The 25,470-nt window shown below is 34.1% G+C and overlaps 3 protein-coding genes across 4 annotated transcripts; all 3 read right to left on the bottom strand.

Moving 5' to 3' along the window:
* Positions 1 to 634: 634 nt before the first annotated feature.
* On the bottom strand, positions 635 to 3,375 carry LOC107941111 (BTB/POZ domain-containing protein At3g22104). Its single transcript, XM_016874639.2, has 3 exons — positions 2,711 to 3,375; positions 1,339 to 2,277; positions 635 to 1,245 (listed from the first exon to the last, which is right to left on the bottom strand). Exons 1-3 carry the CDS (start codon positions 2,720 to 2,722, stop codon positions 796 to 798), a joined length of 1,401 nt encoding a protein of 466 aa, XP_016730128.2. The 5' UTR covers positions 2,723 to 3,375; the 3' UTR covers positions 635 to 795.
* Positions 3,376 to 3,406: 31 nt separating this feature from the next.
* On the bottom strand, positions 3,407 to 6,841 carry LOC107941110 (uncharacterized). 2 transcript variants are annotated; one of them, XM_016874637.2, is made up of 6 exons: positions 6,337 to 6,841; positions 5,149 to 6,139; positions 4,878 to 5,071; positions 4,415 to 4,451; positions 4,180 to 4,238; positions 3,407 to 4,084 (listed from the first exon to the last, which is right to left on the bottom strand). In XM_016874637.2, exons 1-6 carry the CDS (start codon positions 6,435 to 6,437, stop codon positions 3,616 to 3,618), a joined length of 1,851 nt encoding a protein of 616 aa, XP_016730126.1. In that variant the 5' UTR covers positions 6,438 to 6,841; the 3' UTR covers positions 3,407 to 3,615. The 2 variants fall into 2 exon arrangements, with proteins under 2 accessions (XP_016730126.1, XP_040958617.1); XM_041102683.1 differs by having other exon boundaries at positions 4,878 to 5,065; positions 6,337 to 6,807.
* Positions 6,842 to 18,194: 11,353 nt separating this feature from the next.
* Positions 18,195 to 21,574, bottom strand: LOC107941108 (alpha-farnesene synthase). The gene is made up of 7 exons (XM_016874636.2): positions 21,410 to 21,574; positions 21,003 to 21,270; positions 20,575 to 20,929; positions 20,246 to 20,464; positions 19,126 to 19,270; positions 18,799 to 19,044; positions 18,195 to 18,718 (listed from the first exon to the last, which is right to left on the bottom strand). The coding sequence occupies exons 1-7, from the start codon at positions 21,572 to 21,574 to the stop codon at positions 18,398 to 18,400; spliced, it is 1,719 nt and encodes a 572-aa protein (XP_016730125.1). The 3' UTR covers positions 18,195 to 18,397.
* Positions 21,575 to 25,470: the final 3,896 nt, after the last annotated feature.

The raw sequence follows: 25,470 nt of genomic DNA, 5'->3' as shown, positions 1-25,470 counted from the left end.
GGGACCAAAATCTGAATTTGACCTATAATTTCATCATATCCAACATGGCATTCATTAATGTCACAGCACAGCATTCCACCATTTGGTAGACTGGATTGGTAAAAGTATTACAGTAGTCCCTGTACTATACCTCATATTGCAAATTAATCCTATACATTAGATAAAGTAGCCAAATAATCTCTCCTTTAAACACCAAATAAGAGAGTGGGGCCAAAATGAATAAAAATGTAAAGGTTAAGGACTAAAATTGTTATTATGCCTTATACATAAAACACCAAAATAAGCTTTTAACGGCACAATTTTAACAAAGGGACGATTTTGCTCCTTCATCTAACGTAAAGGGACCAGCTCACTCATTTTTTTCAGTAAAAGGACCAAAATGTAATCTGAGATATAGTACAGGGACGGTTTGGTGGTAGGCCCGCCGAATTGGGGGAATGCATTCCTATTCCCCCAACCAAACATGTTGTCAGAGTTTTTTGGGATTGTATCAATTATATAATTCAATATCAGCAGTGCCTTTACAATAATGCTGGTCCAACTTCATTTATGGCTCACACAAGCCAAGGTTGAAATAAACAATTTCTCGCAGTGGCATATAATTTATACATCCTTCCATGTCTCTTATTCATAGTTAAATTAAATCATTAGTTCATTATGCAATTCTCATTCTCCATGAAACTCTGACAAGGTTAATGACCGGCTTGTTCATTCTTTACAAAAAATTTCTCACCAAAAAAATAACAATCTTTGCATTTACATTAATTGCCTTCATCTATACAAACATGTAATGTTTCAAGAACATAGTTTTGGTAAGAACCTAGCATTATTACCAAGGCTTGATAATCTTGTTCTTGGAATATTTCCTATTTGAGTCTGCATTATCCCACAGTACTTTTCCAGTTCTGTTATTGTGCACTGCATCGCTTGCAGCTGTACATCAAGGTGCTCAGCTTTGTTGGGAAGGTTGATTCTTTTCGCATACACAAGGACTTGATCGGAACTCACCTTCTCGTCAATACTTTCCTCGGCAAAAACCGAACTACTAAAGGTGTCAACAAGGTGTGTTTTGTCCTCAAATAAGTTTTCAAGCTTGGATTGTTGGTTGATGAAAACTTGTATTGCTATTCTTGAAGGAAATTTCGGGTTTCTAGCTAAGTGTTTCAATGCATCTGTTGAGAGCTTTGCATAGTTAAGTGCACTGCAGATTTTCATTTTCTTTGCTTCGCATAGTCCACCATGAACCTGTTCAGTTATTCGAGTTTCTGGGTTAGCATTGATCCTAAGCATATGACCAAATTTTGTGCACAACAGTTAATAAGTTAATAGCAATAGTACCTCAAGATAAATGTCTATGGCTTGAAAAAGCCTATCATGGGATTCTCTTGCATCATCAGGTAGCACCAAGACTAATGCTGCAAATTTTGAAGGGCTCAGGTGGCAATCTGCTGCCACTTCCACAAGGTATGAATCAACCAAGCTAGCGACTTTCCTCAACCGGGATGCAAGTACGAAACACCTTCCTTCAATGTAAAATGCTTTCACCAGCCTTAGAACAAGATTCACATCATACACATAACCTTTCCTGCGTGAGGATGGGACAAGTAGAAAATCTATAGTTGCTCTATCAAGTTGTGAACCAATAAGATTTTCCAAAATGGATTTGTGGTGTGAACTAATTTTCAAGCTTGAAACGACTCGAAGTATACCAAATAAGAGCTTGCAAGAAAAGGAGCTCCTATCAAGCAAAGAGAGCAGATTGATCATGACCTTCATGATTTTGCACTTCTCAGTTGGGGTCGCAGTAAGGAATCTTGATCTTTGATAACATAAAAGGAACTTACTAATCATAGCATGATCGATGTTCCGGCTTATCGACATTCTTATTACCTTGTCAATCAAATCAATTTTCAAAACCAGAAGATCCTCAAACCACCAAGATATTCTGGTGTTCTCTGAAGAAGATGTGCAAGGGCTAGCAACAACAAGAGAGGCAAGCCTTGTTACAACACAGTCGAGGATCTTCTCGAGTATTAATGAAGAATCAGAAGCAGAAAGCAAATCTTGGCATTCTTTCAAAGCTACAAGGAGTTCGGACCAGGTCCAGAAGTTGATACAATCTAGAGACTTCTTGTTATAGCAAAACCTTGCTGCTACTAGCTCAAAACCCTCAGCTCCATCCTCAAAATCATGAAATAACACTTTCAGGTCCTTGGTCTCATCCATCAAATAACCAAACAATTTTTTGAAACTACCAGGGAAAGATGCAAGAGTTTTCTGCATGAACAAATAAATTGAAAATAAATTATATAGGACATGATACTATGATGTTTAGTTCATCACTTCACACCAAAAAGCCAAGTGGTTACCAACTCAACAAAATGAAATGAAAGTGTATATATGAATCAAATACTAGTAATTAAACCCTATAGAGAAGGATGAAAGAATCTTTCATTCTTAGGCAATTATGGTGAGAAGTTGCTGTCAACAATAAGCTTTCAGAGTGGTCCTGTTAGGGACCAGTATCCTTGGTGAAAGGTATAGATTACAAAAACCAGTATGAATCAGAAAAAAAGGCATGAAAAGAGAGTATACATAATATCAACATTCAACACATTTGAGTACAAACTAGAGTAGTCAATATCATTGAATCCCTACAAGAAACAAGAAAAGATTGAAGGATTGAATGGTGAACAGTAACTCAATATACCTTGTCTACCATGAAAACCTTTTCAGTTTCACTATTGACATCCACTTTCAAGATCACAGCAGAGAGCAGTGTTGCATTGTTGAGATAAACAAAACTTAAAAATGAAAAAAACCCACTAGACTATAAAAGATGTTTTGTACCTTTATGGAGCTTAGAAAAAAAAAGAAAGAAAGGTGCTCTGTTCAAAAAGGGGGTGGTGCACTTTTGGGGGATTGAGCCAAACGAGGAGAATAAAGGACATGAAAAATGATGGAAAGACAAAAGGAAAAGAATAGTAGAAAAGCTGATAGTATGAAGAAGCTGAAGCTGGTATGGTGTTGGTTAGACAACGAACAATTGAGCATAATAGACAAGGTTTGTAAGTAGAGGCTAGAGGATTGGCTAGTGAGAAAGGAGGGTAAGGAATCAAAAGCAACAAGACATTTTTTTTCAGTACAAGCTTATTTTTGCAGATTTCGATGTAGCATTCAGCTAAAATCCTCCCACCAATCACGAACTCAATCGAAATATAAGAGGATTAGGAAGAAATCCACTCTACTTCCAACCACCTGTATATATATTGCAAATTTACACCCTCGAAAAACAGTATGAAAAAATTGGCATAATTGTTCTTCAAGAGTGTGATTATACATGCAGCAATTTCAGTTTGGTGAGGCAACTGAGTATTGAAAGAACACTAGCAAAATCTGGGAATCATTTGAGGCGAATAAAGATGACATAGCAATTGATTTGGTGTGCCAATTGTTCCGAAAATTTGTTTTAAATGAAAAAAACAAAGACAGATCAACTGTATGAAATGATGAGGTCATACAGCACAACTATAATCACTGACATCCTAAAACCAATTAGGGAATTACAGATAACACAATCTGGTCACCGGTAAGAAGACAATAGCCTCCCAAATTTTAGTAACCATTTATCTGAGGCCTTGGAGTTGGGCCCATCAGCCGAGAAAAGGGCATTTGAGGACGGCCAGGAAGACTCCTTTGCCCAGCATATCGATCATCTGTTTTCTGATCTGAGAATGATTTGGAAAAGGCTTGAGCAAGCTCCAAAGCTGATGCTGCTTTTCCATAGCGCACACCAGCAGCTTCAGGAGAGACTGGTTTAGGCTGTTCCGCAGGCTTACGCCAGGTCTCAGGTGATGGCTGCCTCTCCTGCCGCTGCTGCCTCTCAATTTCCTTGTCATTCCGCCGGTTTTCATTAGGCCGGTTCCTCCTCTGCGTATCAACTCTTTCATTGTAAACACCATGGTTTCTCTCAGATTTTCTTCCAGCTCTCTGATCAACAGGAGGATTCCCAACTCTTTCACTGGGATGAGGAGCTGCTTGCTCTGCTACTTTTTCACTCCTCGGAACATTATGTTTGACGACCCTTCGCATAACCATAGCCAATAGGTGAATAACAAACCCAATAAGTTAACGAGGGCAAAATGTTCTAGAAAAGTATGAAATAAAAGAAATGACTACCTATCAGGATGTTGGTCCGGCTCATGGATGCTGTCATCAATCCCTCTCTCCTTCAGAACCTGAGAAGCAAAACACAATACTTTAGCTGTTATTATGAAAATCAAAGTACCAATAATAAGTATAGCTATAATAATAAATCAAATTATGTTGACATAAAAAAAAAAGAAAGATTAATGATTAAAAACCAAAATCATTGAAACAATCCAACAAGCAGACAGGAGAGAGATTCACTCACCATTTCTCGTGGGCGAGCACCGCCGAACAACGCATTTCTGCATCAGTAACACTTACTAATAAATACTTATAAACCTTTCAACATTAAATAATCAATATATTCAACCTCCATTTGTAACCAGTTATGATGCACAAGATGCAACTATTATACAAATAATGGTAGATTAGTTGTGCATGGCAACATGACCAATAGACGACAAACAAAATTTAAGAAAACCATTCACCTTCATTTTTTATTTAGTTGCTTCATAAGAAATTAAATGTGACTCGATGGTTCACAGTTCTCTAATGCATTACATTTGACAGTTCCATATCTCAACATTTCTGTTCCTCACCATCAATGATTTACTCTTACCAAAGATGATAATACAAGGCAAACTTAACATATTCAAATTTTCAAAAAGGCTCGCAATTATATAATAACAGGAATACACATCTATAAGATAGTCTAGACACATACTGACCTTTCTTTCTCAATGTTACCCTCCAACTGTTCAACAGGCTGTGATCGAGGCTTTAAATTCAGCTTAGGACGCTCCACCGCCTGGTTCCCATTCTCACTACCAGCTGAACCAGGTTTCACAATATTCACATATCCATATGAATCATTACCAATTCCACCATGAGTAAGAACAGATTCACTCAACTGCTGCTGCTCCTATTTCAAGAAAATTATCAGAATTAGGAGAGAACAAAACGAATGCACGCTTCAATACTATGGCATCACATGAATACCTGCTTAGCATCAACAAAAGGTGGTTCTAAATTATCCAATGGCTTGGTGCGAGGAAGTAACTTCAACTTGGGCCGCTCAGATGCTTCTGACGGTGATGGCTGCAACTTAGGACCACCAAATTTGCCATCTGATCGAGCTGACGGAATTCCATCACCATATACTACTGATCTGTTTTCTTTAACTTCCAAAAAGTTAGGACGAGGATTCCTCTCATAGTCTGGTGACACCTTTCTACCACAGTTAATTCCATGTTCAACATTCACACCCCTTTCAACTTGCCTTGCCGATATCACATCAGAATGTTCCCTCCCAGCCACAGCAATCACATCATAACCCTGGGAGTGCAAGCCGGTTTCTGTTTCTGAATGTTTACTAACATCGACATCTTTCTGATATTGAATAGACTGCTTTGACTGCCATCTACCTGAGGAAATCTTTTCCATAGCACTAGCATGAGCCAACTTCGAGACAGCACTTTGTTCAGACCATACAGATTGTACAGTCTCAGCAGCACTCGCTGTCGCCTCCTTCCTAGCTGCCCATGCATTAGGATACCACCCAGAAACAGCCTGCACACGGTTCCCCCCAGAACTCTGAGAACTTACACCAACAGCAGCAGCCTCGGACACTCGACTAGAGTACAGATTCCCCGAACCACCCATTGACGAAGACACCGAAGCAGACCCATATCGACCCGAAACCCTCCCTGCATAAGCAGACTCAGGCTTCAGCTCCATCTGACTAACAGGAACCCCTAAACTCTCATCGGCAATAGTTCTACGCGGGGCAGAAACCCCATCCAACGGCTTCCTTTCATCTTCATCAAAATAACGACCAATATGAACTGAACTAGTAAGAAATGGAGATTTATCATCAAAATGCCTAGTTGCAGGTGACGAATTGGGCCGGGCACGATGATCGGGTCGGCCTACCTGGTTTCCCCATGATGTTGCTCTATCATAACCTGAACGATCGGTAGGCCTAACAGTCCTGTATCCATAAAATACAATATCAATTTAAAAAAAACTAGGGTTTCACAACAGATCCAAGGGTTTTCAGATCTAACAAAAAAAACCGACTCAATTTTAACATTTCGGATCATACCCAGATAACTACACATCAAAAAGAGCAAGAAAGAAGAGAAAACCGAATCAGATTAAACGTAATTTAAAATCTTGAGAACTTACACGCCAGGGGCAGAAGGTAAAGGAAGATCGCTAGGGATAGAACCGCCATGAAAATCTTTTAAAGTCATGGTACTGCCACTGAAAGCTTTCTTCTTTGACATCTTCCCTTTGTTCTGTTCCCGCTCCAAAGCACAAAAATCTTTCACTTTCTCGATTTATGAACAAAGAATTTGTATTAACAAATAAAAAAGAGAAATCAAAAAGGGAAAAAAAAAAGAAAAAGAAAGAGGAACCCCCGATTTATTGAAACAGGGAAATAATAAGGAAAAAAACGATCGAAGAATGGAGAAGCTATAGAAGAAGAAGAAAGGGGGGGTTGCCTCTTACACACTATGGTTTGTTTGTGTACTATACAACACAACAAAAAGCTAATAATAATGTCTCGTTCTCTCTCTCGGTTTGTGTGTTCTTTGGTTGTACGCTTCTTCTTCTTCTTCGTTCATGGATCGATATGATCCCTTTCTAGGCATCGAACCAGGGCTTGACTTGAGCAATTTCAATTACAAGTCAATAGCTTGTTGGGCTTTTTCTACTATAAAAATGGAATCTTTGAGGGTAAACCAAACCCTAAAATGTTTTGGGCCATATCTTTACTTTGGATGGGGTCTTGTAGACAATCCACAATTGGTCTTTTACACAATTTACTATTTTTTTTGTCACTTATAAATTTAGTCCTTATAATATTCGCCTTTTACAGTATTTACTTATTTGGTTTATACTTCGATACATTGTGGGTATATAAATGGTAAAAATGTCATAGAAGTTCTTGTACTAGGAGTTGAATTGCATATTGCCCCTTTTACTTAAAAAATAAGTAAATTAGTTAAGTACGTTAGATCAAAGAACAAATTGGTCCTTCTGTTAAAAATTTCATCTATTTCTATTATTAGAAATTGATCATTGAATATCAATATGAGGTTTATGTGGCTCTCCACTTGTCACTATTTGATTATTCTGTCAGTCATGCCAGTTTTTAACAATATAAATGGATGAGAATTTTAACAAAAAGAACCAATTTGTTTCTTCATCTAACATACATAAACTAATTTTCCCATTTTTTAATAGAATGGGCAAAATACAATCTGACTATTAAGGCCTCCATGAGACTTTTACCTTTTAAATTTGTAATATACATTGACAACTCAACTTTTAAAATTAAGGGATAAAGCAACATTAGTTCTTAACTTTGGCAACTTTTGTCATCTTAGTTCTTGAACATTTTTTGTTCATATTAGTTCCTGAATTTGGATTCTATCAAAAATTTATATATATTAATTTTCAAGTGATGATGTCGCATAATCTTAAAATGTCATATCATCAAACTTTTATATTTGGGTAAATTATACCCATGATCACACTAAAATAGGGTTTGTCCTGTTTGGCCACTTTAAAAAGTATTTTCAATTTAGTCACTCTAACTAAAATAATTTTCGAATTAATCAATTAATCCATTAACGGAATGTTGACATGGCACATTAGTCCATTGATTAATTTACATGTAGTATTTTTTTTTACTTTTGAATAAAACCAGGGATTTCTTTATAATTAGTCCAAATTATTTTATTTTATTTTTTGCTTATTTACAACATAAGGATTTTTTAATCTCTTTATTTTTGTCTTCTATTCTCTCTTTTTCAATATCTTCATCACCGTCCAACACCTATCATCACCATTCAACATCTTCAAGCGTCCTATCACCTATCATCATCAAATTCAAGTACTAAAGTAAACATAAACATAATTATCTGTCAAGACTTTACAAAGTACATACAAAATATCTTAGTTCACTATATTTTCTAAGAGTCATTTACAGACTATTTAATATACAAAGATAACTGCTAACTAACATTAACAGCTAACTGCCTACCGCTAACAACAAACTAACTACTTTAACTGTCTTTAGCTATACAACAGATACTCATAACATGCCTCGATCTTTATTAAGCTTTCCTTTCTCCTTGAGCTTTCCAAGCATTATTGACCACTCGAAGCTGAGTCCTAAATTTGTTGAACATCCCTTCAGACAACAGTTTTGTTAGAACATCTGTGATTTGATCTTGGCTAGATACATAATCTACTTGGAGCACCCCACTTGCAACTTTTTCCTTCACAAAGAATAAGTCCAACTCGACATGTTTGAACTTGGAATGCATGACTGGATTTTTAACAACGGCAACAACAGTTGTACTATTTCACCGTACCAAGGCTTTAGTCTTTGGAGCAGAAAGTTCAGACAGTAGGGATTGAATCCAAACCATTTATGTAGTAACGTGTGCAAGACTTCTGTACTCTGCTTTTGCTATAGACCTGGATACCACTTGCTGCTTTCTCGAGCTCCAAGACACAGAATTACCTCTAAGAAAAATACAAAAACCAGAGGTAGACCTACGATCATCCGTATCAGATCCCTAGTTGGCATCAGAAAACCCCTCAGTTAAAAACCATAGTCCAACGTCTCTTAAAGATACCTCAGGATTCTCTTAACTGCTTTAAAATGGGAATCCAACGGCTTGTATATGAACTGACATACTTTATTTACTAAGAAGGCAATTTCTGACCTTATGATTACAACATATTGTAATGCCCCAACAATGCTCCTATAAAGGTGCTCATCTTCAACAGGGCTCCCCTCATTAGCTGACAACTTGCAGGTGGTAGTTATTGGTGTAGGGGTGCCCTTCGATCGATCTATGGAGGCTCTTTGAAGAAGCTCTAATATATACTTCTTCTGACTTAGAAAAACACCACCCTTATTGTAAGTGACCTCTATGCCAAGAAAATAATTCAGCTGGCCTAAGTCCTTAAAGGAAAATCGAGCATTCAGACTTTGTACAAAACGATTGATGGCTTGACTATTATTCCCAGTGACAATACATCATCCACATAGATAAGAACATAGACCAACTTTGACCCCAAGTGATGAACAAATAGGAAATTGTCAGCCTTCGAGGCTTTAAATTTGGTAGCAAGCAAAACTCCTTTAGTTTGTGAAACTAGGCCCAAGGTGCTTGTTTAAGGCCATACAAAGCTTTTCGCAACCTATACACCAACTGCTGACCAGATACACCTTGTTGTTCGAATCCTTGTGGTTGCCCCATATAAATTTCTTCATGTAAATCACCGTTTAGAAATGCGTTGTTAATGTCGACTTGCCTAAGAGCCCATCCAAAAGAAATAGCTAGTGTAAGGACCACTCGTATTGTTGTTGGCTTGACTACAAGACTGAAGGTTTCTTGAAAGTCAACACTTGCTTCTTGCAAATATCCTTTAACCATTAATCGTTATTTTTATCTTGCAACCGAACTATCAACATGCCTTTTTACTCTAAATATCCACTTACATCCAACCGCCCTACGTCCTTCAGGAAGAGAAACAATGTCCCAAGTATGATTAGAAAATAATGCATTGTATTCTACCTGAGCTGCTGCTGTCCAATCAGGGCTTTGAAATGCCTCTAAAATAGATGTAGGTTCATTCTCAGTCAGAAAGGAGGAGAAGATCTTAGGCTTGTAGATGCTACTCTTTGACCTAGTCTGCATAGGATGAAGGTTGACATTGATGGGTTCTCGCGAAGGAGCATCAGACTGATTAACCAAGGAAGGAACAGAAGCTATTGTTGAGGGATCTCTATGCTGACCTGAAGAAGAATGTGAACGCAAGTCAAAGGAACCAGTGGGCGAATTAGCTTGAGGAGGATAGCTACTTGACCCTGAGGAAGGAGATACCATAAGAACACTATGGTCAGTAGGTAAAACCATAGGGAGATGAGATTTCTGATGGTCTGACCGAATAGAGGCCAAAGGTGACTGTGGAGAGATTCCATTTGCAAAAGGATACTTAGACTCATCAAACACTATATGTCTCGAAACAAAAAAGCAACCATTTTTATCAACACACTTGTATCCCTTTTGATTAGTGCCAATACCAAGAAAAACACATCTATTTGACCGAAACTGCATCTTATGTTATTGAAATGGTCTCAAATAAGAAAAACAGGCACATCTAAATACTTTAAGCTGAGAGTAAGTGGCTTGCAAGTTGTAGAGTTTCCAATAAGGACTGCATTGTTGGAGTATGAGAGTGGGTAGTCTGTTGACTAAGTGAACTGTATGAGCAAAGGCATATGACCAGAACCTCAAAGGTATGGATGCTTGAGCTAAGAGAGTAAGGCCCATATCAACAACATGCCTATGTTTTCTTTCAGCAACCCCATTTTGTTCTGAAGTGTGAGGATACGTGACCCTGTGTTGAATACTAAGTCGAGAGAGCTCACTCGAAAGGGCTCGATACTCCCCTCCCCAGCCGCTTTGAAGCATCTTAATGGAACATCCAAACTGCACCTTGACCATTCGATGGAAATGAGTAAAACATTGGAGAACTTCAAATTTTGTCTTGAGAAAGTAAAGCCATGTATATCTACTCCGCATATCAACAAATGACACATAGTAGGAAAATCCATTTGATTTCACATGCGCTGGTCCCCAAACATGAGAAACAACAAGTTCAAAGGGTGATGAGTACATCATTTTTGAATGATTAAAAGGAAGCTTGTGTACTTTTCCTAGCTGACAAGAAGAATACATATGAGGTAAATTATTATGTTTGAAAGGGACATTACAGGTACATAGCACATAACTCAATATGTTATTACAAGGGTGACCCAGCCTGGCATACCACAACATAGGTGAAAAAGTAAGTTGTGCACTATTGAGAAGAGTGGAGCTGAATTTCTTAGCACTAACGGGCTTTGTAGGAGCTTTGGAAGGGGCAGCATGAGAAACATCGAACCTGTAGAGGCCATTATGTATGTGGCCCACTAGTAGAGTTCTCTCTGTTTGTGGGTCCTTCAAAAAACACAAAAATGGATGAAACTCAAAGTACACAGCATTATCCCTTGCAAATTGCCCTACTGACAGTAAATTCTTACAGAAATTAGGAACATGGAGAACACTTCGGAGATGTAAGAGCCTAGAACCAGCCAATAAGGTAGAGGAACCTACACTACTTATAGAAACCAGTTCACCATTTCCCATAGAAACTTGAGTCGTACCTGTATAGGGAGAAGCAATTGTGAGATTGGACAGGTCAGGGGTGATATGATTCGTTGCCCCTGAGCCCGGGTACCATGTCTGATTGAGTTGAGTGGAGAGGGAACCTCAAGAAGTAGACTAACTTGAGATAGCGATACTAGAGGAGAACGTTCCACAACAGTGAGGCACAAAAGGATATGTAGAAGAAAAAGAAAAAATCCCTTGACCATGAAGTTGATGACAGTTAACTTACACCGAATGACCAGGTTCTACCCCAAAAAAATTCTTATCGAACCTAAGATAGCAAGTCTGAACCATGTGACCCATCTTTTGACATAGTTGACACTGTGGTCTAGAACGTGACTAGCTCTGCCCACTGCTACGAGCCCGTCTACGAGACCAACCTCGGCCTTATCCCCTTTGTCCTTGCTTAGATTTCTAAAAAAAATAAGTGGAGGCTGTAAACTAACCCTAGTTGTCTGTACTACCTTGTTGAGAGTGAGAAGCCAGATTGGCTTGCAAAGGAGCATCGGTTAGTGATACCATCTGTCGTGCTTCACAATCAAGAATCATTTCGATTAGCAAGTCAAGAGAGACAGGGGTTGTCGAGGCAAGAACACGAATAGATTCATATTCTATGGGAAGACCAGCTAGTATTGTAACACCCCTAACCCGTATCCTTCCCCAGAATAGGGTTATAGAGCATTACCGGAGTTTACAAATTAATTTTTAGACATTTCATTTCATCAAGCATTCATATTTATAACCAATCAAAATAAAAACATTTATGAGTTATCATTAACCAATTTAACTTATACAAGTCATTATAACCAGAATCAAATCATCCAAAATTACCAATAGAACCAATGGATAATGTGATATATCTCCAGCAAGCTTTCAACCCAATCGAGCTTCCGATAATCATTTCAAAACATAGAATAATTATACCTATTACCAATAATAATTCAACTCCAATAATAAAACACACATATATATAATATTCATTACCAAATAGCATTCACTTCTATTAAAATTATACAAAATATAGTTCATACGAACTTACCAGGCTAAATTGCAGAAATAGCAAAATTCAGGGACATTTTAGAAAATTTCTATTTTTCTCGAATTCCCACCCAATCTTGATTTAAATTCATATTTCATTCAATTTACTAATTTAAATAATAAAACAATCCATTTCATGCAATTTGGTCACTTTTTGAAATTTTTACAAATTTACCCTTAAAGTTTCACATGTGTTCAATTTAGTCCCTGAACCTAAAACAGGTAAATTGACCATTTTTAAAGAAAACTCATGCTAGTTGAATAATCATATATTTTCCTCCTCCTCCTCTCCATTCCACATCCTTAATGTATATAACATGCTTATATGTAACATTATCTATAATTTCACCATTTATTTATATATTCATTCAAAGCTGTCCACTTGAGTAATAATCACTAAATTATTCATATCTTGAGCTACGGAACTCCAAATTAAGATCTGATAATTTTTACAAAAACTAGACTCAAATATCTTCTTACCATAAAATTTTAAGAATTTTTAGTTTAGCCAATAAGTACAATTTATTCTTTAAAGTCATCCCTATTCTGCTGTCTGACAGTTTCGACCCTTCTTCACTAAAAATTAATTATCTCATTATAAGGGATTTGGATGATGTTCACGTTTGTTTCTATTAAAAATAGACTCATTAATTATTTTAATCATGTAAATTTTAACCTCTAATTATTTTTATGCAATTTTTTATGATTTTCCAAAGTCAGAATAGGGGAACCCGAATTCATTCTGACCTTGTCTCACAAAATTCATTATATCTCATGATTTACAATTCCACTACTTACACCGTTTCTTCTATGAGAAACTAGACTCAATAAAATTTAATTTCATATTTTTATCATCCTCTAATTCGATTTCCATGATTTATGGTGATTTTTCAAAATTAACCTACTGCTGCTGTCCAAAACTGTTTTAGTGTAAAATGTTGATTACTAAATTTATAACACCCTTATTCCCTTTCTCTATAGCATTTCCCATCACTTTCTCTTATTTTTCTTCACTTTTCTCTTATTTTTCTTCACTAACATATCAAGAACATAGAACCTTATATAATAAAATCCTACATTAACATCAATTTCATACTTTTTCAATAATATCAAACTCAAAAATATATTGAAATCTTGATGTTCTTACCTTGCTCTATTGATTTTAATCTTTAGCTTGATTTTCTCTCTCATCCAGCCTTTATTTCTTGAATCTAGCTTGATATTCTAGCTCCCCATAGTTTCCTTATCAATTTTCTCTCTTGGTGGTTATGGAAATTTCTTTGAATTCTAAGTGAAAATGGTGGATTTTTGGTAAAAAGGACCAAATTGTAAAAAAAAGAAAACTTTCTTTCTTTCTTCTTCTTCTCACGTTGGTGCATGGGAAAGATGATGAATTCTCTTCATCTTTCCTCCCTTTTATATTAATCATTTAATAATAAAATAATACTAAAAATTTTAATAAAATATTAATTAAATAACATTTATCTAATTAATTAATTAAAAATATCACCAACATCATTATTACCTTCTAGAATTCTCTCTCTCTAATTGACCATTTTGCCCTTCCTAATCTTTTAAAATTCCATCCTTGAGTCATCATTTAATTTGGTAAAATTACAATTTAGTCCCTCAAAATTCTTCACCTTTTTCAATTTGGTCCTAATCCATCCATTTTACTTAGTTTCTAGATCATTCCACTCTTAAAATATTTACACTATTGGTCCTTTAACTTTTCATATTTACACTTTAACCCTCAAATTTTGAGTATTTACTCTTGGGCAACAAAACTTTTCTCACTTTTGCGATTTAATCCTTTCTTGAACTAATATGTCATAATATAGTTCCCAATATTGACATAGCTCCAAAATTTCCCTTTTTTTCACTTTATTTCTTTATTTATTATATCAAAGATAATATCTTACTGTAAAAATTTTTGGGGTATTACAAGTATGATACTAACTTGTTCTTGTTCAATAAATAGACTGTCTGCTACAGTTAAACCATCACTCAGCTGTTTAACCTTGAACAGATACTCTTTAACAGTGAGGCTACCTTTCTTGATCGAGTAGAGAGAATGACGCATATTAGAGATCTTGATGTTTGACTTTTTCCCAAATCGTCTTTCAGTTGCAATCTAGATTTTCAAGACTGGTCTTAGCCATTGTGAGATGAACCAAGACATCATCTGTAACCGTAGATAACAACCAAGAAGCCAAAAATTTATCCTGCCTCTTGTGAACAAAAATTGCGGGACTATCAACGAGTTGACCCTCATTCCCAGAAATGAAGGGTGAGGGAATGGAAACAGTACCTAGAAAAAATCTCTCAAGATCAATCCTTCAAGAATCAACAGAACTTGATGTTTCCATAACAGGAAATTATGTTCCCCGAGTTTGATAGTATCATGCTTAGAAAAATACTGAACAGTATGCGAAGAAGAATTACCAGAACCATGTGAGTGAACTGCTTCACCATTATTAGAGGAATGCCTAGGAGTATCAACTGTTGGAATAGCTTCTATAGCCATGCCCCCCCAAAAAAAAAATTACACCAAGAACCTAGCTCTTGATACCATGTCAAGACTTTATAAAGTACATACAAAATATCTCAGTTCACTATATTTTCTAAGAGTCATTTGCAGACTATTTAATATACAAAGATAACTACTAACTAATGTTAACAGCTAACTGCCTACCGCTAACAACAAACTAACTACTTTAACTGACTTCAGCTATGAAATGACCCAAAAATTCACAGTCATCGAAAAAGAGTAGTATCGGGCATCCGTCTTAGAAAATTGAATCTGTAGATAATTATCAGAAATATTTATGAATCTAGTGGTGTGTCTAATTATGTTTTAATTAAGTAAATTTATCCTAATTTAGAGTAATTAGTAAGAAGAGACTAAAGTGAATAAAAGTTAAAAGTTTAATTGTAGATTAGGAGGAAGAAATAGGGACCAAATAGGTAAATAAGCCAATGGCTTAAGATTAGGCGGCAATACATGGAAAAATCTTAGATTTTTCTTGATTTATATTATAAAAATATTATTTAATTAAAATATTATAAATTATATTAAATTAATTCAAAATAACTATATTATAAGATTTTTATATGATAAATAAGTTATGATTTTGACAAATGAATGGTGATAAAATAATACATGTGTAATTAAAATATATATATTTGTAGTTTACAGATTTAATTTACTTAGTAATTAAGCATAAGACATTTATTATTTATTATTAATTATTATTAAATTAAAAGATATTTAATAATTGAATAATTAGTATAAGATTTTTGGTTAATAATAAATTATGATTTTGCCAAGTGTATGGTAAAAATAAAATACAAGTGTATTACATTTATTTATTTACTTGAAAATTAAGTAAAAGATAATTAGTAATTAAATAATTATATTATGAGATTTTTATTTGATAAACAAATTAAATAGTGACAATTGTATGGTATTGATGGCGTACAAATGTGAATATATGATTAAATATTTAATAGATATTTAGAATTAAATATATTATATTATTATAACATAAAGTAAATAAAATAAAATGAAATAAAAGAAAGAAAGAAACAGAATAGGCAAGGACGAAACAAAGAAGAAATAGGGGAGAAAGAAAGAAAGAAAAAGAAAAAGAGAAATAAAGGAAAAACTAGGATTTAAAGTTTTAAAGCTTTAAAGGTAAGTCAATCAAATCCTTTTCTTTTAATTTTGATGTTTTAGAAGTCTTAGAACAAAGTTTTGTTGAATTTAAGCTAAAATTTTGTAAGTTCTTAGATTTTTGGATATGATTCATGTTGAACAAAAAAATGAATTAGAGATTTAAATGATAGAATTTCTAGTTAGAATTGATAAAAGGATTAAATTGTGAAGTAAGCTATAAGTTTTATGTTGTAGGGACTATTCGAAATTAGTGAAATATGCTGAGAATTTGGTAGTTAAATTTGAGTTTAGATAAAATTTGAATAGAAATAGAGTGTGAATTAAATTAGAAAAGTAGATAAATCTAGTTAGGATTAAATTGGAATTAAAGTATAAAATTTGAAAGAAATTTTGTTTTTATTGTATTGTGCTATAATTAATTATTTAATTATTTAATATTCATAGCTAATAAAGAATTCGAGGTATCCGCACAAAAAGGGAAGAAGAAGGTCGTTGAGGAGTAACTGAGAAATTCGAGTTTGTATTACTATAATTCAAATTATTTATTATTTTAAAGTTAAATTTAAATTATGTGTATGGTAAGTAAATAATAAGGTAAGTGAAATATAAGGTAAGTATTATTAAATTGAAAGAAATTCAATTGAATAATGGATATATGTGTGGAATTGAAATGAATATTGACTTGAAAATAGAAAAGTAAATTTGAATTGAATTGTGATTGAAAGTAAAAAAGTGAAATTGAATTGAAATGTGAATTTGAAAAGTATTTGTTGGTATTGAATTGTGTTTTGATTAGTGAATGGAAAAGTATAATTGATATTGAAAATGAATTCTTGAAAATTGGATAGTGAAATTGAAATACCCTATTAACTAGTTCAATTGAGTCGGATATAATTAGCATGCCATAGGATTTGGAAGAGTACGGGATTTATCGGCTTTGCCCATCAGGCACTTTACGTGTCGTATCTCAGGCACTTTATGTGTCGTATCAGGCACCTCGTGTGTCGTTTCAGGCACTTATGTGTCGTATACTGATGAGGTACTGTGTACCATTTTAGGCACAATGTGCCGTACTGGTGTGTTTGGGTTGGAATCTGTGTATTCGTGAAAGTCCAAATTGTTAATAGGGTGAATAATTTAAATGAGAAAATCAAATGAATTTGATCGATTGTAGTATTGAATATGAGGAAATTTAAAATTATGGATTGAAATTGAGATTGAAAACAAAAGGCATGAACTTAATGTTCAAGTAGTGATTGAAATTGTTACATGTGATATGTGATTGAAATTGAAGAATAACTATAAATTTTATTGTTATTGTTAATTGATGAAAGTTTAAGAATTAATTGATAATTAAGAAGATGGATAGTTACATGCTTGGTAATTCTATTTCTTTATTGCTATTATAATTTGAATTATGGTAATACTACTGAGTATAAAATACTCAGAGTACGGTTGTTTCCGTGCACTGGTTAAAAAGGAGTCAGAGTCTCGGTTCAGCATCCAAGACAATCCCGACTCCAGCATAAAGATTTTTGTGATGTTTTCTCTCTTTAAGTGAAAGTGGCATGTACATATGGATTTATAATGGTTATTTTAATATGTTATATAATTTGTTGTAAAGAAAGATATTTGGTGTTTTGACGATTAAATTAGTAAAATGGTAGAAATTGTTTATGGCATTGGTATTGAATTGGAATGGCTTGAATAGTTGATGAACTAATTAAAAATGTTAATAGGGTTTTTATTAATTAAAGTAGTAAATCAATTTATTAAGCAAGATTTAGTAGTGTTTTAAAGTATAAAATCATTGATTGAAATATTGTTATTGGTTTGTTGTTGGTTTTAAGTTTGCAGGGGGTTTTATGTAAAAATAAGCAGAAATACTGTCAAAATTTAAAAAAAAACAAAAAAAATGAAGCCAACTAGTATAAATTTATATGAATTTATGATTCTTTTATATATGTTTGCTTGTTATTTGTTTAAGAATTATTTGTAGATTGTCCGAAATGTCCGGTAATGCCTCGTAACCCTGTTTCGGCGACGGTTTGGGGTTAGGGGGTGTTACAAGCTACACAACAGATACTCATAACATTATCAAGTTAGGGACCAGATCTTTTTTCTGTCACAATCACTCCTTGTTTTATTTGGAATTTGTACATAAAAACTATTACAAATAACAATGTTCGAATTTCCACCCAAGTGTGTAGCACGAGGAATCTTCACAAAGTTCAATTTTGTACTTTCGAGTAGCCTTCACTTTTATTCTTTCCCTTATTTTCCTCATGTTTTAATCCTTTGCAATCTTATCCAAATTGATTGGCTCAATTAAAAGAGAACTGATATGGTTTCGAGTCTCTCGGTCTTGAATGCCGAACCCATCACCAAACTGATACAGACATTGCACCATACGTGCAACGTTAGTAGTAACCTTAACAAAAGAACATGGGAGCAAATTATGTGATTGATTATTCAAACATTGCCCATTTATTTTCTTCCATGTATTGTTGATCATGTTCTTGATATGTTCTTCAGCTTCTTTCTCTGAAACATTCATTTCTCGCGCGTAACAATGGATTGATGATGGTGCATCCCCTCTCTCTTTCTCCGCCTGTTACAATTCATTCAATAATTGTTGTATCGCTATAAAAATTCATGATTGAATTAGTGTCATGAGAGAAAAAAAATTACCATTGAAGTTCCTAAATCGTTGTAAAGTCGTGTTATGATGCTGATGTTGTAAGCAAGATCTTCATCTTTTCCCAATAGATTGATAATTTTTTCATCAGTACTCCCCACTGAGAGCATTGTGTGAATGGAAATCACAATGGCTCCTGATGAAATTAATGCATTGCTTAAATATTCTTCAAGGGAAGGACTATATCCTTTATTATACCATTTTGCTTCTACAAATAGTGCTTTACAAAATCCTGCCCACTGCAAAATAAAATCTAATGTAAGATACAAAACTTGAATTGATTAAACAATAAAGGGTATTCATTTATGTAAACATAGTACCGCTTTCCTCAGATGAAGTAGTGCTTGGACTTGCCAACCATTGAGTTCTTGTATGTCATAAGCAATTTCATTGGTAATATCGTATAGAGCTTGAAAGCATGTTTTCATGCACTCGGGTAGATCCTGAGTTTTGCTTGAATCCCACCTGAACTTAAGATGGTTTTCTCAACAGATGCTTTACAAACATGAAATAAATATTGTTTAAGGGTTGATTCCTTTAGGAGAAGTTTTCAAAGTGTTGTTTGACAGGTAGACGGTCGAACCCCCAACAACTTTAAGGTATTATCCCTATGTCAAGGTTTTGTTTCTCTCTTTTGTCAAGAGCTGTGTACAGTTCACGAATAAAAGAGCACCTCAATTGGTGAAGATATAGAAATATGACTAGCAAGACTCAGGGGAAAGGTGGCACTATAGTGCGTAATATAGTTATGTAAGTTAATATGCTTTAGGTTGGTGGTTTGAGTCCCCTGCACATAGGTAACTTCCATAATTATTATTGCACAAGTAAAAGTATCATGGAGGCTATTGTACTAGGAGTTAGATTGTATTTTGTCCCTCCTACTAAAAAATGGACAAATTAGTCCCTTTAACTTAGATTAAAGAGCAAACTGGTCTTTTCTATTAAAAATTCCATCCATATTTTTCTGTTAAAAACTAACTTTGTTGACAAAATAACTAGATAGTTATCCGTGGCATGCCACACGTATATTATTCTAACAAATGACTAATTTTTAACAATAGAATAGATAGAATTTTTAACAGAAGGATCAGTTTACTCTTTGATCTAATGTAAAAACACTAATTTGCTCATTTTTTAGTAGAAGGGGTAAAATGCAATCAAACTTCAAGTATAAAGGCCTCCATGATACTTTTACTTTATTACGCGCTATATGACACTTCTCCCTTAAGTTTTGCTAGTTATATCTTCACCAATCAAGGCATTTTCCCTCTATAAACCCTTCAAGGCTCTCACCAAAGAAAGTAGGCAAAACCTCAACTTGAGGACAATACCTTAACGTTGTTGGGGGCTCAGCCAACTGCCAAACGGACGATAAATAGTTTGAAGACTTTTCTTAAAAGAGTTAGCCCATCAACAAATATATATATATATATATATTACCTGTCAACAGCCTCGGTGAATTGCTCTAGCTCTTCAATGGAACCATAAACATCATAAACATCATCTATGATTAATATCATGGTGGTAATCTTAGTGAGACATTTTCTGAAACAACTGTATTGAGGCTCGTAAGTAAGTCCAACTGAGCATAAGAAACTTTCAGCCAATCGATCCCTTGTAAAGTTTAAACCCTCCATTATCCTTAGGTTCCTCCACCACCTGAATACATGCGTACATACATACATACATACATACATATATAAGTTCCATTTGCATGTGTCATGAGATTGAAAGATGAAAACAATACAGTGCTTGTCATCGTTCATCACCTGGAAATTTCCCTTAGATCTTTCTGAAGTATGGCTTGGACTGTGTTAAAGTTAAGTTTAGCCAATTCAAGAAAACGTTTGTCTATGTTTTTATTGTATGTTTCATACATGGTGATGCGCCATTTAACATCAAACCACTGTACTCTCCAATGCATTGGAAGTTCCAAAGCATGAGCAACTTCCTTAGCTAAGTTCAAATCCAGTGTAGGATAAACATTCCTAAGAGCTTCCATTGAAAAAGCTTTAGCTTCATCCAAAATGGTTTCTCCTTCAAAAGCTAGATACGAAGCTTCAAAGAGTTCAAGCAATCCCTTGATGTCACTGCATTTGGTTATTGAGACTGCATTGAATACATCTGCGTAGTTCATGAGAGTTAGATATACTGTAAAAAGATAGTTTAATCTAGAGATAATGATTAGATTTCATGCCTTGGGAAACGTCGTAGCCATGCAGCCTAAGGAGCTTGAAGCGTAAAGCAGTCATATAGAGTTCTTCTTCTTCACCATTTTTGTTGTTTTTCATGGAAGATACTACAGTTTGTAAAGCTTTATGCGTTTCCTCTGCAAAAAGGTCCCCAAGGCCTAGTTTTCTGATAATGTCAATCAGCTCCAATTTGGCTAATTGGTCCTTTGCTTCCACAAACATGTCCTTCACATTCTCTTTCAAATTCTCAACCCTTAACGTGTATTCCACACCCTGCAAATGTATTTGGCGGTTAATTTAGTTGAAGGGAGAAAAGTGCTTTGAAAAAGACCCAACAATTAATACAAAGTGTTTACTGTAAAAAAACAATATATATAGAGAGAGAGAATGATTGGAGTGAAATGAAGCTCACATTATATATGGTTGGAAGGGATTGTAAGAAATCATATTGCCAAATGTTAGCCTTATAATTTGCAGATCGTCTTTGTTGGATCTCATCAAAGGCTGCTGATTTCATGTGGCAACTTACAACTTGCTGCTTGTCATCTACTACCTGCACTTGCCTACTACACTCCATTGGGGGGGGGGGCGCAATGGGAATATGATTTGTGTGAGCTAGAATAAAAAAGCTAATGGATTTTATAGGCTAATGAATGTTGTAACTTACCCACGTATATGGACCACACATCCTGAATTTATAGGCTAATGAATGTTGTAACTTACACATGTATATGGACTACACCTCCTCCAAAATACATGGTTTGAATCATTTCTCAATAAATATCCCTTGATTTCGTAATCTAAATGACTACTCCTTGATACCCTCTTTAATATATTGTTTTTCATGTGAAGGGGTCCGTACTTTTATCCATCAACCCTTGCATATAATATCTTTCTTACAAAAAACGTGGAAAATACAATTTAAAATTCATATAAAACAAATTATTGTGAAAGAAAAGACATGTAAAATAGTATAAAAATTAGTGTATTAAGAATTTGTATGTGATATCTTTGTGTATAATTCAATTAGGGTTCATATTATTATGTTTAACGAGGTCGTGGATTATATAGTTTTTGTTTTCTCAATTTGATAATTAAGTTGACTTTTATATTTGTAATTTTTTTGTTCACTTTGATACTTGTACTTGACAATTAAGTATATTTTAGTCTTGGACTTAAAAATTATAAAATTTTAAGGATATGACACTATGAGATTGTGTTAAATTTCATTGTTTTAATAATCAGATAAGTAGTTGAACAGGCCAAACCATCAGTTTCTGATTTAACTAGTTCGATTGGTTCAATCTTCGGACTAATAATAATTAATTAAAATTTCATAAAATTCTAAAAATAAAAAATTTACTAAACTTGTTCAACTGTCGCTTTTTGTCTCGGTTTTCAATTTTTACCAACTTCAAGCAGTTTTCAAGCTAATTGATTCAACCCTTTGTTCATACTATTATATCAATCAATTTTTGGTCTATCCAATCTGGTCCTGTTCTAGTAACATTTGTCACATCATCAAATCTAGACAGAATCCAAGTTAATAGTTTAAAGACCAAATTAAACTAAAAAAATACAAATACTAAAATAAACCTAATTGCTAAATTTAGATGTCAAATTCAAAATTCAAATCACTATTGTATTGAAAAGAAAATATGTAACACCCCTTACTCGAGACCGTTGCCGGAGTCAAGCACGAGGCATTACTTAGCTTATCTTACTAATTCGGAGCTTAAAAATTTACTTTGAAAATTAATTTCACTATTTACAGCAAACCTATCCAATCGCGCAGCAGTTACTAAATTGATTATAACTTGAGCTACGGGACTCGAAATTTAATTCCGTAAATTTTCCCTGAAACTAGACTCATATATCTTCCTACCATAAAATTTTTAGAATTTTTTTCTTAGTCAATTAGTACAGTTTATTAGTTAAAATCTCCCCTATTTCGCTAATCGACTATCCTGACCTCTTGTCACTAAAAATAAATTTTCTCACTGTAGGATTTTCATATGAAGTTCTTACTTGTTTCTACAGAAAATAGACTCAATAAGAAATCTAGACATATAAACTATAACTCATAACCATTTTATACAATTTTTAATGATTTTCTAAACTCAGAACAGGGGACTCCAAAAACAGTTCTGACCCTGTCTCACTAAAATTCATATATCTCAAAATATAAAATTACTTTTGTTAAACCGTTATTTTTCCATGAAAATAGACTCAACAAGATTTAATTACATATATCATTCACCCTCTAATTCATTTTATACTATCCTAGGTGATTTTTCAAAGTCACGTCACTGCTGCTGCCTGAATTCTGTTTCTTAGCAAAATTTTACCCTTTCATGATTTTCATACATAATTTATCACCTAGACTTTTATAACAACAAACATCTTCATACTTGACCATTTAAACAACCATTCATCATCAAATACTTACACATCATTCTATAGCAAAATCATAAATACAAACATACAAAATAACTAAATCCCTATACATGCCATAACTCAAACATGTTTCATCATAAAATACCGAGTAGTTGTTCTTGATAGTGTGGACGATCTCCGACTTCTTTAGGATCCTTGAAGTAGCCTTGCAATACTATAAGAGAAAGAGAAATAAAAGACGTAAGCATAAAACTTAGTAAGTTTACTATCAAATAAATAACAATATTTAACTCAAATAATTAAACTCAAATGTCTATATCTCTAGTTTACTCTTTAGTTAATCTCATACTAGCTCTCTTGCTTGTTTACTTAATATACTTGTGGTCATAACTTACTCTTCTCTTGCTGCATCGTTGAATATAAATTGTTAATATAATAAATTCTTAACTCTTATAACTCACCTGAGTTGGCCATTTCTTTTCTTTAACTGAACTTTCATGTACCTGATTCGTTTACTAGCCCGTTGAACCACATTAGAATAATAAGGATACTCGGGTATCTTTTGATCATAACATCCCAAAGCCATGTCCTAGACATGGTCTTACATGAGATGTTCTTATATCGGTGCCCATGCCATGTCCCAGACATGGTCTTACGGGGGACCTCTCATCTCGGTGCCAACGCCATGTCCTAGACATGGTCTTACATGGGACCTCTCATCTCGGTGCCAATGCCATGTCCCAGACATGGTCTTACATGGGACCTATTTACCCAAATGTCATGACATTCGTATCCAGTACCATCCTTATGTATCAACATGACTTTTTAATTTTAATTCTTTATCATTTCATGCTTGGATCAACATTAAATAAATTCATAAAATAAATGCATAATTGCTGGAAAATAACAATATTAATAATAATTATTGAAATATTGTATTTATTTACCGTAAACTTACCTCGGTACCAAATATAGCCCAATTCACCAACTTAGTCCTCAACTTTATTCTTTCCTTTGTCTAACCTCGAATTTCCTTCTTCTTGATCTAAAATAGAAAATTTAACTTATTTAATACTCACATTCATCAAAACAGCCCTCGACTCTAACTTTTTCAAAACTATTATTTTGCCCCTAAACTTTTGCATAATTACATTTTTGCCCCAAGGCCCGGAAATTAAACTTCATCTCATATTCTTATGTTTTATGACATTCTGAACATTTTTCTCTTCTATGCCAACATCAAATTCCCACTCTAACATGTACTTATGAATATTAGATATTTTTATCGATTATGTCTACTTACTCGTGTTCGCTTAAAATCGCTTGGCAAAAATTGTTTAACATAATTTATAGCTTCATATTCTATCATAAAGCATCAAAATAAACACTTTTCACCTATGGGTATTTTTCCAAATAAAAACCCTAGGTTAAATTATTGCTAAAATAAGTTAAATTAAGCTATCGGGATCTCAAAAACGTAAAGAACATTAAAAACGAGGCTTGGGATCACTTACTATGGAGCTTGGAAGCTTGAAAACCCTAAATATGGCTTCCCCCCTTGCTGATTTCATCCTAATGAAGAAGAAGATGATTTTTGCCATCTTTTTCCTTTTTAATTCTTTTTATTACTAGATTACCAAATTGCCCCTAACTTAAAAAATTTTCTATTTCACTTATCTCATGTCCATTTTTGTCTACCAAGTTACCAATGGTCTAATTACCATATAAGGACCTCCAATTTAAAATTTCATAATAATTGGACACTTCTAACATGTAGAACTCAACTTTTGCACTTTTTACAATTTAGTCCTTTTGACTAAATTGAGTGCCCAAACGTCGAAATTTTCGAACGAAATTTTCACGAAATCATTTTGTGAAATCGTAGACCATAAAAATATAAGAAAAATAAATTTTTCTTCATCGGATTTGTGGTCCCAAAACCACTGTTCCGATAACCTTGAATTTAGGCCATTACAAAATATAATGTCCACAACACTTAATGAACTTGTATGTTGTTTGCATAAAAATCATCAAAATAAAAACAAAAACATGGTTGGTTAAAAATTTTGAAAATGA

The sequence above is a fragment of the Gossypium hirsutum genome, chromosome D10 (assembly GCF_007990345.1).
Source record: "Gossypium hirsutum isolate 1008001.06 chromosome D10, Gossypium_hirsutum_v2.1, whole genome shotgun sequence".
Taxonomy (NCBI): domain Eukaryota; kingdom Viridiplantae; phylum Streptophyta; class Magnoliopsida; order Malvales; family Malvaceae; genus Gossypium; species Gossypium hirsutum.
The sequence above is the reverse complement of the archived record's forward strand: the minus strand, read 5'-3'. Positions and strand labels throughout refer to the sequence as shown.